We start from the raw sequence: 14752 nt of genomic DNA, 5'->3' as shown, positions 1-14752 counted from the left end.
TTCATTCCTTGTTACGTTCCTCAAGGGGTCTAGTTTCCAAAATGGTGTGCCATGTGTTTTTTTTTTTTTTTTTTTTTTGCTGTTCTGGCACCGTAGGGGCTTCCTAAATGCAACATGCCCCCCAAAAACCATTTCAGAAAAACGTACGCTCCAAAATCCCCTTGTCGCTCCTTCCCTTCTGAGCCCTCTACTGCGCCCGCCGAACACTTTACATAGACATATGAGGTATGTGCTTAGTCGAGAGAAATTGGGCTACAAATAGAAGTATACATTTTCTCCTTTTACCCCTTGTAAAAATTCGAAAATATGGTCTACAAGAACATGCGAGTGTAAAAAATGGAAATTGTGAATTTTCTCCTTCACTTTGCTGCTATTCCTGTGAAACATCTAAAGGGTTAAAATGTTGTCTGAATGTCATTTTGAATATTTTGCGGGGTGCAGTTTTTATAATGGGGTCATTTGTGGGGTATTTCTAAGATGAAGACCCTTCAAATCCACTTCAAACCTGAACTGGTCCCTGAAAAATTGTGATTTTGGAAATTTTGTGAAAAATTGGAAAATTGCTGCTGAACTTTGAAGCCCTCTGATGTCTTCCAAAAGTAAAAACTCCTCAATTTTATGATGAAAATATAAAGTAGACATATTGTATATGTGAATAAAATAAAATAATATTTGGAATATCAATTTTCATTACAAGCAGAGAGCTTCAAAGTTAGAAAAATGCAAAATTTTCAAATTTTTCATCAAATTTTGAGATTTTTCACCAAGAAAGGATGCAAGTTACCAAAAAATTTTACCACTAAGTTAAAGTAGAATATGTTACGAAAAAACAATCTCGGAGTCAGAATGATAACTAAAAGCATTCCAGAGTTATTAATGTTTAAAGTGACAGTGGTCAGATGTGCAAAAAATGGCCGGGTCCTAAGGTGGAAAATGGCTGGGTCCTTAAGGTGTTAAATGCCACTGTCAGCTTTTTACAGCAGCGATCTAAAGGGTTAATAGCTGCCTGCGGTGATTGCTGCATGTCGGCTATGAACAGCTGCCCTCAGCTCCAACAATCAGCCGCGAGGTATGGCGCGGGCTCGGGCCAGGAGCCCGCCCCATACACTATTAACAGTACAAGGACAAGTATACACGCCCTTGGTCATTAACAGGTTAACCCTTTAACCTATATGTGTAATGATGTCCATCTTGCCCAATTGCCTTTTTTCCCTCTAGACTACACAGTTATTTAAAGGGGTTTTTCAGTTACATGTATCAATGGCATATCCTCAGGATAGGCAAGCAATATGCAATTAACAGGGTGCCAACAACTGGCGCCCCCACTATTTAGCTGTTCAGCAGAGCCGCTGCTGCAGGATCTACACTGTGAATGGGGTCAAAAGCAAATGGTTCCACTTACCATGTAGTGTCCATGCCATTTTATGCAACACAGCTCCCATTCATTTCTTTAAAGGGAACCACTGATCACTTTTATGCTGGCTGAACCAGGAGTCATCCAGAAGATACTCATCCTGAACCCAGCAGCCTTGATTGATTGATAACTTTCTGCTTGCATATAAGGAATAAATTATCAACCAGGGAAGCCGGAGATTCCAACTTGGTGACTTGTAGTTCAGGCAGCATTATGACATGGTCCCTCTAAGAACTCAGGGAGGGTGGAGGGGTAGCCTCCTTCCAAAAATACTTAACAGAAGGAACTATTCAGCAGGTCAGCTACAGCCTTCTTACCATAGTTACATAGTTACATAGTTGGTACGGTCGAAAAAAGACATATGTCCATCAAGTTCAACCAGGGAATTAAGGGGTAGGGGTGTGGCGCGATATTGGGGAAGGGATGGGATTTTATATTTCTTCATAAGCATTAATGTTATTTTGTTCCATGAATTTATCTAATCCTGTTTTAAAGCTGTTAATTGTTCCTGCTGTGACCAGTTCCTGAGGTAGACCGTTCCATAAATTCACAGTCCTCATGGTAAAGAAGGCGTGTCGCTCCTTGAGACTAAACTTTTTCTTCTCCAGACGGAGGGAGTGCCCCCTCGTCCTTTAGGGGGGTTTAACCTGGAACAGTTTTTCTCCATATTTTTTGTATGGGCCATTAATATACTTATATACGTTTATCATATCCCCCCTTAAACGTCTCTTCTCAAGACTAAACAATTGTAACTCCTTTAATCTCTTCTCATAGCTAAGATGTTCCATGCCCCATATTAGTTTAGTCGCGCGTCTCTGCACCCTTTCCAACTCCGCAGTGTCCCTTTTATGGACAGGCGACCAAAACTGAACAGCATATTCCAGGTGAGGCCGTACCAATGCTTTATAAAGGGGGAGTATTATGTCCCTGTCCCTTGAGTCCATGCCTCTTTTGATACATGACAATATCCTGCCGGCTTTGGAAGCAGCAGCCTGACATTGCATGCTATTCTGTAGTCTGTGATCTACAAGTACACCCAGATCCTTCTCTACCAGTGACTCTGACAGTTTAATCCCCCCTAAGACATACGATGCATGCAGGTTATTAGTACCCAGATGCATAACTTTACATTTATCCACATTGAACCTCATTTGCCAAGTGGATGCCCAGACACTTAGTCTATCCAAGTCATCTTGTAACTTATGCACATCCTCTATAGACTGTACTGTGCTACAAAGCTTGGTGTCATCTGCAAAGATAGAAACAGAGCTGTTAATACCATCCTCTATATCATTGATAAATAAATTAAACAACAGCGGGCCCAGTACTGAACCTTGGGGTACACCACTAATAACCGGGGACCAATCAGAGTACGAATCATTGACCACCACTCTCTGGGTACGATCCATGAGCCAGTGTTCAATCCAGTTACAAACTAACATTTCCAAACCCAAAGACCTTAACTTACCTGTCAGACGTCTATGAGGGACAGTATCAAACGCTTTAGCAAAATCCAGAAACACTATATCCACAGCCATTCCTCTGTCAAGGCTTCTACTCACCTCTTCATAAAAGCAAATTAGATTGGTTTGACAACTCCTATCCTTAGTAAACCCATGCTGGCTATCACTTATAATACAATTATCCCCTATGTATTCCTGTATGTAATCCCTTATAAGTCCGTCAAACAATTTACCCACAATGCACGTTAAACTTACCGGTCTATAGTTTCCTGGGGAAGACCTAGAGCCCTTTTTGAAGATTGGCACCACATTCGCCTTGCGCCAGTCCCTTGGCACAATACCAGACACCAGAGAATCTCTAAATATCATGAACAGGGGTACAGATATTACTGAACTTACCTCTCTAAGAACTCTTGGGTGTAGTCCATCCGGCCCTGGGGATTTGCTTACATTTATATCACTTAACTTACCTTGTACCATCTCTACATTAAGCCAGTTCAGTACATTACATGATGTGTTACCAGCACTGACCTGGCCAATGTCAGCTCCTTCTTCCATAGTGTATACAGAACTAAAGAACCCATTCAGTAGCTCCGCCTTCTCTTGATCGCCTGTGACAACCTCCCCATTATCATTATTAAGGGGTCCTACATGCTCTGTCCTTGGTTTTTTTGCAGTTATATATCTAAAAAAATATTTAGGATTAGTTTTGCTTTCTTTGGCCACCTGTCTCTCATTTAGAATTTTTGCTGTTTTTATTACATTTTTACAGATTTTATTAAGCTCTTTGTACTGTTTAAATGTTATAGCTGACCCATTAGATTTGTATTTTTTGAAGGCTATTTTTTTGTTGTTTATTGCTCTTTTAACAGTGTCAGCCATGTAGGATTTAGTTTTAATCGTTTATATTTGTTCCCCTTTGGTATATATTTAGATGTATAGTTATTTAGAGTTGATTTAAAGATGTCCCATTTACCTTCTGTATCAGTATTTGAGAACACCTCCCCCCAGTCTATGTCCTGTAATGCAGCCCTCAGCCCAGGGAAATTTGCCTTTTTAAAGTTATATGTTTTTGCCTTCCCCATCTGTCTTTGTTTTCTACATTTTAAATCAAAAGTAACTATATTGTGGTCGCTATTACCAAGGTTTTCCCGCACAGTTACATTACCAACCAGCTCTGCTTTGTTGGAAATGATCAGATCCAACAAGGCATCACTTCTTGTTGGGTCCTCCACAAACTGGCCCATAAAATTATCCTGCAATAAATTTAGGAATTGTCGCCCCTTTGTAGTTTTAGCCAACCCCGGACCCCAATCTATATCTGGATAGTTAAAATCTCCCATTATTACCACTGTACCTGCCCGGGCGGCCCTCTCTATTTGTTTATGAAGCCGAACTTCAATCTCTTCAGTGATATTAGGGGGTCTGTAGATTACCCCAAATATTATTTTTTCAGTATTTCCCTCCTTTTGTAATTCTACCCACAGTGATTCCACCTCATCAATAGCTAGGTAGTTGTGTCATTTCAGTTTTTTGCATTTCCAGTTTTTCTTTTGCCAATACACCTGAAAAATCTGTTTTCTTCCTCTTTAACAGGTTTGGGCATTTCTTTCTCCTTTTGTGCTTTAAAGGGGTACTCCAGTGGAATTTTTTTTTAAAACAACTGCTGCCAGAAAGTTAAACAGATGTATAAATTACTTCTATAAAAAAAATCCTAATCCTTCCAGTACTTATCAGCTGCTGTATACTACAGAGGAAGTTGAGTTGTTCTTTTCAGTCTGACCACAGTGCGCTCTTCTGACACCTCTGCCATGTCAGAAACTGTCCAGAGTAGAAGAAAATCCCCATAGCAAGCCTCTCCTGACATGGACAGTGGTGTCAGCAGAGAGCACTGTGGACAGACTGAAGAGAACAACTACAAAGAATTAATCTTCCTGTGGAGCATACAGCAGCTAAGTACTGAAAGGATTAATATTGTTAATTAATTTACAAATCTTTTTAACGTTCTGTAAACAGTTGATTAAAAAAAAAATGTTTTCCACCAGAGTACCATTTTAACAGGATTAATGTTTTACCTGCTTCCAATTTTATACAGCAGTTTGCTTGACATATACAGTATTGACAGTAAGATGCAGTTTTTTTGGTGGGGTGATGGTGACAATTGGTTGCCAGAGCAAGCAGAGTCCTCTTCTAGGCATCAGTGCCCACCATGACTGATCTGTTTATACAGCCCTCCCTTGGAGAAAAAAAAAACTGTTTAAAAAAATGATTTTAATAAACTTAAATCATCTCCTTTTTCCAATGAAAAATTTATGTTTGATATTGCAGCATACAAAATAGTGATCACATTCCTGCTCACTAGAGATGAGCGAACTTACAGTAAATTCGATTCGTCACAAACTTCTCGGCTCGGCAGTTGATGACTTATCCTGCATAAATTAGTTCAGCTTTCAGGTGCTCCCGTGGGCTGGAAAAGATGGATACAGTCCTAGTAGATGCTTTCCTAGGACTGTATCCACCTTTTCCAGCCCACGGGAGCACCTGAAAGCTGAACTAATTTATGCAGGATAAGTTATCAACTGCCAAGCCGAGAAGTTCGTGACAAATCAAATTTACTGTAAATTCACTCATCTCTACTGCTCACACACGGTCAATAGTGTAAGCGCAAAAAAAAAGTCCAAAAATGCTGATTTTGGTCAATAAAAAGTAATAAAAAAATCTAAACAAATGTGGGTACCGATAAAAACTACAGATCACAGTGCTAAAAAAATAGCCCCACATAGCTCAGTAGATGGGGAAAAAAAAGTTTTGTCTTTTTTACTAGTAAAACAAAGCAAGAACTAGACAAATTTGGTATAATTGGAATCATGTCAGTTACATAGAATTATTACTTCACAAAATTGTACATGGAATACTGTAATAAAATGTACGTACCCAGTGACCCCACCAGCAGAATAATGAGTACAGCCCTTGGGTATAATACATGATATAACTCAGGATCAGTACAGGATAAATAATGTAATGTATGTACACAGTGGTCTCACCAGCAGAATAGTGAGTACAGCTCTGGAGTAGAATACAAGGTATAACTCAGGATTAGTACAGGTTAAGTAATGTAATGTAAGTGCACAGAAACCTCACCAGCCGAATAGTGAGTACAGCTCTGAAGGATAAGACTCGGATGAGTGCTGGATAAGTAATGTAATGTAAGTGCACAGTGATCCTACCAGCAGAAAAGGAAGTGCCGCTCTGGGGTATAAAAGAAACACTCTACTACCCAGATTAGTATAGTACAATGGCAAAGCTGTGCCCTTGTAACTAACCTTATGAATGACATGAAGTTTATCACCCCACTCAACCCATAACTTAATGAGCACAATCCGGCCAGAGAAGCCGCTGCTGCCAAACGATTGAGCCGGATAACAATTTAGCGGACCTCAGTGGTTTCCCCAGGACTCGGCCTGCCTCTCATGCCACCCGCTCGCATGCCCACTCACGTGACACATTAGTTCACGTGACCTGCCGGCCTGGCATCATGGCACAGCACGGCAAAATCCTGCAGCATGAGCCGTCCGGTAACAGTAAGCCTCTGCCAAACCTAGCCCTCAGAGGGTAGAAAAAAAGGGGGGAGAGCAGAGCTTCCTCTAAGGGTAGTTTGTTTGTACTAGGTATTTCAGCATATGGCAGACACAACCACCATGCAGCGCTTGTTAAAGTAGAACAGCGGAGCAGCCTCCCGGGAATCAAGCTAGGATTCCCCTAGTCGATCGGGAACTTCAGAGAGGAGTGAGGAAAATACCGGGTTGTTCCAGGCGCATACCGTAATGATGTGATGTAGTCAGGATGAGGTAAAATTTGGATGATCATTGATGTTGGCTCCAAATAAAGAAAATTTTACCTCATCCTGAATACATCACATCACTACGGTATGCGCCTGGAACAACCCGGTATTTTCCTCACTCCTCTCTGAAACCTAGCCCTCAGAAAGCCCATGCCCGAGAAAGACAGCCGCCGACTATTAGAGCTGAATATGGCCACATAATGAAGCCCCGCTGTGGGCTGCAAAGCACGGCTCTATTGATGTGAACCCCTGTTTAGGCGAGGGGTAGCTAGCAAGAAATTTGTGAGGAAGCCTACCAGCCTTTTGCACAGATGACTGTGCACATACGCCTTACTGTGATGACTGCAAGCACTAGGAGCCACCGGAAGTGACCAACCCGGCTGACCGGACGTCTTGTATGCTGCCAACAGCACTTGTGTGGATCAGGTGGGTATATAAAGACCAGACTCCTCCCAAAAATTAGGTTACCGTATATACTCGAGTATAAGCCGAGTTTTTCAGCACGATTTTTCGTGCTGAAAACACCCCCCTCGGCTTATACTCGAGTGAACTCTCCACCCTCAGTGGTCTTCAACCTGCGGACCTCCAGAGGTTTCAAAACTACAACTCCCAGCAAGCCCGGGCAGCCATCGGCTGTCCGGGCTTGCTGGGAGTTGTAGTTTTGAAACCTCCGGAGGTCCGCAGGTTGAAGACCACTGCGGCCTTCGACATCATCCAGCCCCCTCTCACCCCCCTTTAGTTCTTTACAGTACTCACCTCCGCTCGGCGCTGGTCCGGTGCTGCAGGACTGTCCGGAGAGGATGTGGTCCAGTGGGATAGTGGTTCCGGGCTGCTATCTTCACCGGGGAGGCCTCTTCTAAGCGCTTCGGGCCCGGCCCCAGAATAGTCACGTTGCCTTGACAACGACGCAGAGGTACGTTCATTGCCAACGTACTTCTGCATCATTGTCAAGGCAACGCCTCTATTCCGGGCCGGAAGCGTGGAGAAGAGGCGCCCCCAGTGAAGATAGCAGCCCGGAACCACTATCCCACCGGACCACCTCCTCTCCGGACAGCCCTGCAGCACCGGACCAGCGCCGAGCGGAGGTGAGTACTGTACAGAACTAAAGGGGGTGAGAGGGGGCTGGATGATGTCGAATGCCGCAGTGGTCTTCAACCTGCGGACCTCCGGAGGTTTCAAAACTACAACTCCCAGCAAGCCCGGACAGCCGATGGCTGCCCGGGCTTGCTGGGAGTTGTAGTTTTGAAACCTCTGGAGGTCCGCAGGTTGAAGACCACTGAGGGCGGATGATGAGAAGAGGATGATGAAGGGGGGGTGTGGGATGATGACAAGAGAATGATGAAGGGGGGGTGTGGGATGATGAAGGGGGTGGGGATGATGACAAGGGGATGATGAAGGGGGGTGTGTGGGATGATTACAAGGGGATGATGAAGGGGGGTGTGGATGATGACAAGGGGATGATGAAGGGGGGTGGGGATGATGACAAGGAGATGATGAAGGGGGTGGGGATGATGACAAGGGGATGATGAAGGGGGGTGGGGATGATGACAAGGTGATGATGAAGGGGGATGTGTGGGATGATGACAAGGGGATGATGACAGGTGATGATGATGAGGGTCTGGATGATGACAGGCGGTGATGATGATGAGGATGTTAATGACGGGTCTGGATGATGACAGGGGGGGATGATATATTTCCCACCCTAGGCTTATACTCGAGTCAATAACTTTTCCTGGGATTTTGGGGTGAAATTAGGGGTCTCGGCTTATACTCGGGTCGGCTTATACTCGAGTATATACGGTAACTGTTTCCGCTAACCTCCACTTATTATCATGTCTGGCTCTCATTGCACAGGGACGAGAGTCGAGGGCCCCACTATTAAAAAAATCTTTCCATATGTTTTGTCAATGTTGAAATATTTGTAAAAATGATCTTTCTGAAAAGCTATTAGCACTTTTATATATTTATATTTTTTTTTTCAAGGGGAGGCTATACCGATCTATGCAGAAATTGAAAATGGGTCATCGCGATTAGTGGTTCCAAAAGCTGCTATTTTCCAAATTCAAAGTTTTATAGTCGATGGAAAGATGAAACAACATAGACAAATGCTAGCCAGAGTGCGTGGGAATCATATAGCATCTGGAAGCACTGAAACCTGGAATGGAAAAACTCTGAAAATACCTCCAGTGACACCCACAATTGTAGGCTGTCCTATCATCCATGTGGAGTATGTCCTCGCAGTACGTATATATATGGCACTTTAGACACCTTACGTTGGGGGTTCTACTGTCCTTGTGTCATATTGTGTGACTGGGGGTGTAAGCAGCAGGACGTATTGTATTGATGGTCGAAAATTCTAATGACCAAGTATTGTCAAAGACAAACTAATCATTTTGATTTCATAATGATTGAAAAATGTCTCCCAGTCTTCTTCTCTTTAGCACATTTTGTATGTCAGTGGCTGATTAAAAACTTCTTGAATATTGAAGGAAAGGAGTACTGTGCACCTAATGCATGGCCTTAGAGCAATGCATGAATCAGAGACTGAAAGAACAATAGTTAGTCTTGCACCATTCTTTATTATGCATTAAACAGTATATTGGTTTTTCTTGGAGCGTCCCTCTATAGTTTAAACCATAAGCTTTTGTTCATCCTTATCTTGTTTCTTTTCTTGTTTACCAGCAGCGTTTTTATTTGCCATCGTCCGATGACATATTCTGTCTTGCAGGTCTACATACACATTCCTGGTGCAAAAAAGTTAATGGTGGAACTACCTCTAGTTATCGGTACTGTCCCATTTAATGGATTCTTGTACAGGAATTCAAGTGCTGCCAATCAGTTTACTGTAGACATGAGCTGGCTTGCCTTAACACTGCCAGAGCAACCAGAAGGTAAGAAGTTTTACAAATTAGTATTATATTGGCCCTGATTTAGTATTGTAAACCCAACATGTTGCGTCGTGTTGTGCGCCAGAAATTCTGTCTGCACCAGAATTTGCGCTACATTAAAAAAATAAAAAATAAAACAGACTAACTCTCCATTTTAGTGAGAAAACCCGAAAAGGGGCATGACTGTTGGGAAAACTGGGCGTGGTCGCTGAAAAGGGGGCATATTCCCGACATTTTCACAAAAACCTAACATATTTACTAAGGTTTCCACAGAAAGGTTTGTGAATTTGAGCTGAGGAAAACCCCACAAATCAGAGCATGTGTATAAAAAACAAAAAAAAATGTAGGGAAAAGTAAAAAATGTAGGGAAACTACCGCTTTTTCTTCTCCCCACTCCTCCCCCCTCCCTATAGTTCCCCCCCTCCTCCTTGTTTTTTTTTTTTTTTTATATTTTATTTCCTTCCTCCTCCTTCCCTCCTCGTTTTACCCTTACCTTCTGTGTGTACCTCCTGTTTCAGTTTAACCCCTGGGTTTTTGTATTTTTTTTTTGTTTTAGTTCTTAATGGGTTCCTTCATAATCATTGCTGGTTTATGGGATTGAATCCTGTCTTTTTTGCCCCGCTGTGTAATTTCTCCTGATAGTTCTGCACCTATACTAATGCAGTAGACTGTATAAGATTTCTTTCATTACCATTGTTATATGATCTCGCCAGTGATTGTCAACTCTGCGAGTGCTGTAGTTGGAGATTTATTACCACCCTACTTGTGGTGGATGCTGTTTGTTCTCCCATATTTGTTTAATAAAAACTTTTTGAATACAAAAAAAAAAAAATTAGGGAAACACTCTTAGTAAATCAGGGCCATTACATTGTGTTGTATTGCGTGAGAATTACATGTTGAATGATGGGAGGTGCCCATATACACATGCAACAGCTGTAGGCCAAGTGTTGGTTTGGCTAACCGATATCTCTTCCATCTTTCTTATTCGGGCAGTTGGCTTGGTGCATGGGCGGCGCTCCATAAGCACGCTGACATCACCGCTGCTGTTTCTTCAAGCCTGCTCGCAGGAAGTGGCAGCCATGACCTCAGCGTGCACCTGGAGCTCCACCCATGCACCAAGCCCGCCAACCCAAATAAGGAATATAATGGGAAAATGGGGCCATGGATCAGAAATAGAGAAGTATCATTAGCATCAGTGTCACCCATGCTACCTGCCCATAGCAACAGGTAAATGCAGGTGAAACTGGTGACAGATTCCCTTTTAACCCCTTGACAACCACGGATGTAAATGTACGTCCTGGCGTGGAGGTACTTTGCGCACCAGGATGTACATTCACATCCTGTACATGACCGTGAGGTCCTCGCGTCATGCACTGCAGGTCCCCGCTGCAGAGACCCGCTGTTAATGGTGCTGATGTCCGCCATTAACCCCTCAGATGCTGTGATCAATACAGATCACGGCATCTGCAGCAATGCGCATGTTTAAATAGATGATCAGATCGCCCGCGGCGCTACCACTGGGATCTGATCATCTAAAATGGTGCCCGGAGGTCCCCTCACTAATGAAGTGATTGCTATAGATAGTCCTCTATGGGGACATAAGTGTAAAACAAAAGTTAAAGAATGTAAAAATAAAAAGTAAAAAAAAATGTTAAAAATCCCCTCCCCCAAATAAATATGAAAATTGTCTCTTTTTCCCATTTTACCCCCAAAAGCATAAAAAAAAAATGTATAAACCTATAGGGTATCGCTGTGTGTGTAAATGTCCGAACTATCAAAATATAATGTTAATGATTCCATATGGTGAACGGCGTAAACGCAAAAAATCTAAAAAACCTACAAAAAATAGCCCAAAAATATTCAAAATTTCATCTTTATTATTGTATACAAACAGGTAGAAAAACACTCATAAAATAACCCACCCTTAAAAAACTCCCCAACAAAAAGCTGAGCAGGATACCACTGGGATATATACAAAGATCACAATACTACCAATAATACAGTCCTGCAGTATCAGTTTAGTCAGCACACAGTAGAACAATATCTCAAGTCAAAACTTTACTTAATTGTGACATGCTGACGGCTCCTCGGTGGTTATCCTGCAACCTCGACACATGTTTCGGATGATTCCTTTTTTTTGTTGGGGAGTTTTTTAAGGGTGGGTTATTTTATGGGTGTTTTTCTACCTGTTTGTATACAATAATAAAGATGAAATTTTGAATATTTTTGGGATAATTTTTGTAGGTTTTGTTGATTAGTATTAGCCTTTTGGGTTTGTAGGTAATATATGTAAAAAATCTAAAGTCCAAAATTGCTACTTTTTTGTCACATTTTATTCCAAAAAAAAAAATTAATAAAAAGGGATTTAACCCCTTCCCACAAAATGCTGTATATATACGGCAGAGGACACAATACTTTGGCGCATTCCGCCGTATACATACGGCATTCATTAATCTGCCACTGCGTAGGTTAATCGGCTGGACTCCCGGTGTGTCCGGTGGGAGACCACTTCCGCCTGACACCCTGAGACCCAATCTGATTAACCCGCGCAGCGATCAGGTGTGCGTGATCAGTGGCGGGATCGGGTGCACGGAGGTCCAGGCAGGTGCGTGGAAGTCCTGGCGGCAGCAGCGACAGAGCAGGTGAGTCCTCACCCTCTTGTAGTAGCAAAACTACAACTCCCAGCATACCCTGACAGTCTGGGCATGCTGGGAGTTGTAGTTTAGCAACATCTGGAGGTCCACAGTTCGGAGACCACTGTGCAGTGGTCTCTAAACTGTGGCCATACACATGTTGGGAAACAACAACTCCCAGCATGCCCAGACAGCCAACAGCTGTCGGGGCATGCTGGGAGTTGTAGTTTTGCAACATCTGGAGGGCCACACTTTGGCGACCACCGACCTGTTGCCTTCCCCTAGCTTTTTATGGGGTGCAGTTTTTTTGCACTTTTTTGGGAGGAGCGTATACGGTCTGTGCCACCAGCAACTATTCTGCGCTGTGTGGCCGGCCCATACTCAGTGTGCAGACTGGGCTGATTGCTGATCAGTGCCTGAAGAAGCTGCGCAATCGCAGTGAAACACATTTCATCTTGGGAATAAGTTTTTATCTCACCTTTGGCTGTTCTATGAAGTTGTTCCTGCACCTAGCCGAGCCGGCGTTTATTTTTGAAGCTATGTTGACTTATACGTTCCACGGAGTCGGTGGGCAGTGGACTACCTGTTTTAAACATTTTACCATTGTTGTTTATGGGGCTGCACAACATGTCAGGGTGAGCGGTTTTATTATTTTCCTTTCACCGTTATGTCCCTATCCCTATTTTAATTGAACCATGGAGCGCTCTCAATTCATTTTATAGACTGGCACCATTGGGGCTTCCTAAATGGGACATGAGCCCAAAAGCTATTTCAGCAAAATTCTCTCTCGAAAATCCCAAAGTTGCTTCTTCCCTTCTGAGCCCTGTAGTGCACCCACAGAGCGTTTTACATCCACACATGAGGTATTTCCATACTCAAGAGAAATTGGGTTACAATTTTTTGGGGGCTTTTTCTCCTCATATTCCTTGTAAAAATAAAAAAAAATGGGGCTACAAAAACATGTTACTGCAAAAAATTTTGATTTTGAGTTTTCTCTTCCACTTTGCTGCTATTTCTGTGAAACCCCTAAAGGGTAAACACACTTTCTGAATGTCATTTTAATACTTTGAGGGGTGCAGTTTTTATAATGTTGTAATTTATGGGGGATTTCTCACAGAAAGACTCCTCAAATCCACTTCAAACTGAACTGGTCCCTAAAAAAAATTAAGATTTTGAATTTTTAAATTGCTGTTAAACTTTGAATCCCTCTAATATCTTCAAAAACTAAAAACATGTCAACTTTATGATGCCAACATAAAGTAGACATATTGTATTTGTGAATCAATATATAATTTATTTGGAATGTCCATTTTCCTTACAAGCAAAAACGAAAATTTACCACTATATTAAAGTAGAATATGTCATGAAAAAACAATCTCATTTTTATGGAAAAATGAGAAGTGTCATTAAAAAGTACAATTGGTCATGCAAAAAACAAACCCTTATATGGGTCTGTAGATGGAAATATAAAAGAGTTATGGATTTTAGAAGCCGAGGAGGAAAAACATGAAAACACAAACATAAAATTATTTTTGTAGGCAAAGCCTTGCATTTTATCCTCACAAATAACACCTTTTACGTTTTGACAATAACTGGTATTCACAGGTCGAAGAAGTAGCTATGGGGACACCAGTGGCTTGTACGCTGGCACACTTTTATGTAGCCGCCTTTGAAAAAAGATACATTTTTACAGAAAATAATCACTTTCTAAAATACATAGCATGTTATAGACACTTTGTAGTCTATAACAAAGCCCTCTTTTGGTGACTTGATCTCCACACTCAATGGTTCTAATGACCTGAATCTTAAATTTACTTTCCAAGCTGCTGTCAATGAACTTGAATTCCTGGATACAAAATTGAAATTAATAGATGGGGATTTGGTAACTACTGGTTACCGCAAGCCAACCGCCTGTAACTCCATGCTTCACTTCCAGAGTTCCCACCCGGAACACGTGAAGAAAGTGGTGCTGTACAGGCCGTTTTCGAGATTAAGAATCAACAGTACCGACACCAATTTTCTTTTGTAAGCAGGCGATTTACGGGAGCGTCTAGTTAGAAGAGGATATCCGGAACTCCTCTTGGATGCAGCCCTTAATAAAGCCTTTATGCACAAACGGGTTGATCTGCTTTGAAAAAGAAAACATCACAGAAATAGCAGCACAGCCTCGCAGAATCCAAGTAATATCCAGGGGAAACGCTTCTGTCTCTCTCTTCAGTTTAGCCCTATGGCCTCTCAAATAAAAATAAAAAAGCCATTCATGGGCTATCCTGAAGAGTGATCCAGAACTGGCAGAATATACAAGAAACAAACTCTTCAAAAGATGTAAGTAACATTAATGACAAGCTAGTATATAGTAAATTTACATCCTCTGTTCCAGGCAGTAGATGGCTAAAAAATGCAGCACCAATAGGAAACTTCCATTGTGGAAATTGCTCTTGGTGCCCATTTATTCTTACTGATAAATCTGCAACCCTGGGAGGTGTCACCATGAAGTTATTTGTTGTAGGACT

General features: G+C 42.1%; 1 protein-coding gene across 1 annotated transcript in view; it reads left to right on the top strand.

Moving 5' to 3' along the window:
* The window catches only part of ARRDC4 (arrestin domain containing 4), a 94515-nt gene that overhangs the window by 62338 nt on the left and 17425 nt on the right, over positions 1-14752 (top strand). Inside the window, exons 5-6 of the mRNA XM_056571846.1 lie at positions 8702-8958; positions 9447-9609. Of these exons, the coding sequence (XP_056427821.1) occupies positions 8702-8958; positions 9447-9609 (420 nt within the window). The remainder of the gene's footprint in view (positions 1-8701; positions 8959-9446; positions 9610-14752) is intronic.

Source organism: Hyla sarda, chromosome 4 (genome assembly GCF_029499605.1).
Source record: "Hyla sarda isolate aHylSar1 chromosome 4, aHylSar1.hap1, whole genome shotgun sequence".
Taxonomy (NCBI): domain Eukaryota; kingdom Metazoa; phylum Chordata; class Amphibia; order Anura; family Hylidae; genus Hyla; species Hyla sarda.
Note: the sequence above shows the minus strand (reverse complement) of the source record. Positions and strands in the feature narration are given on the sequence as shown.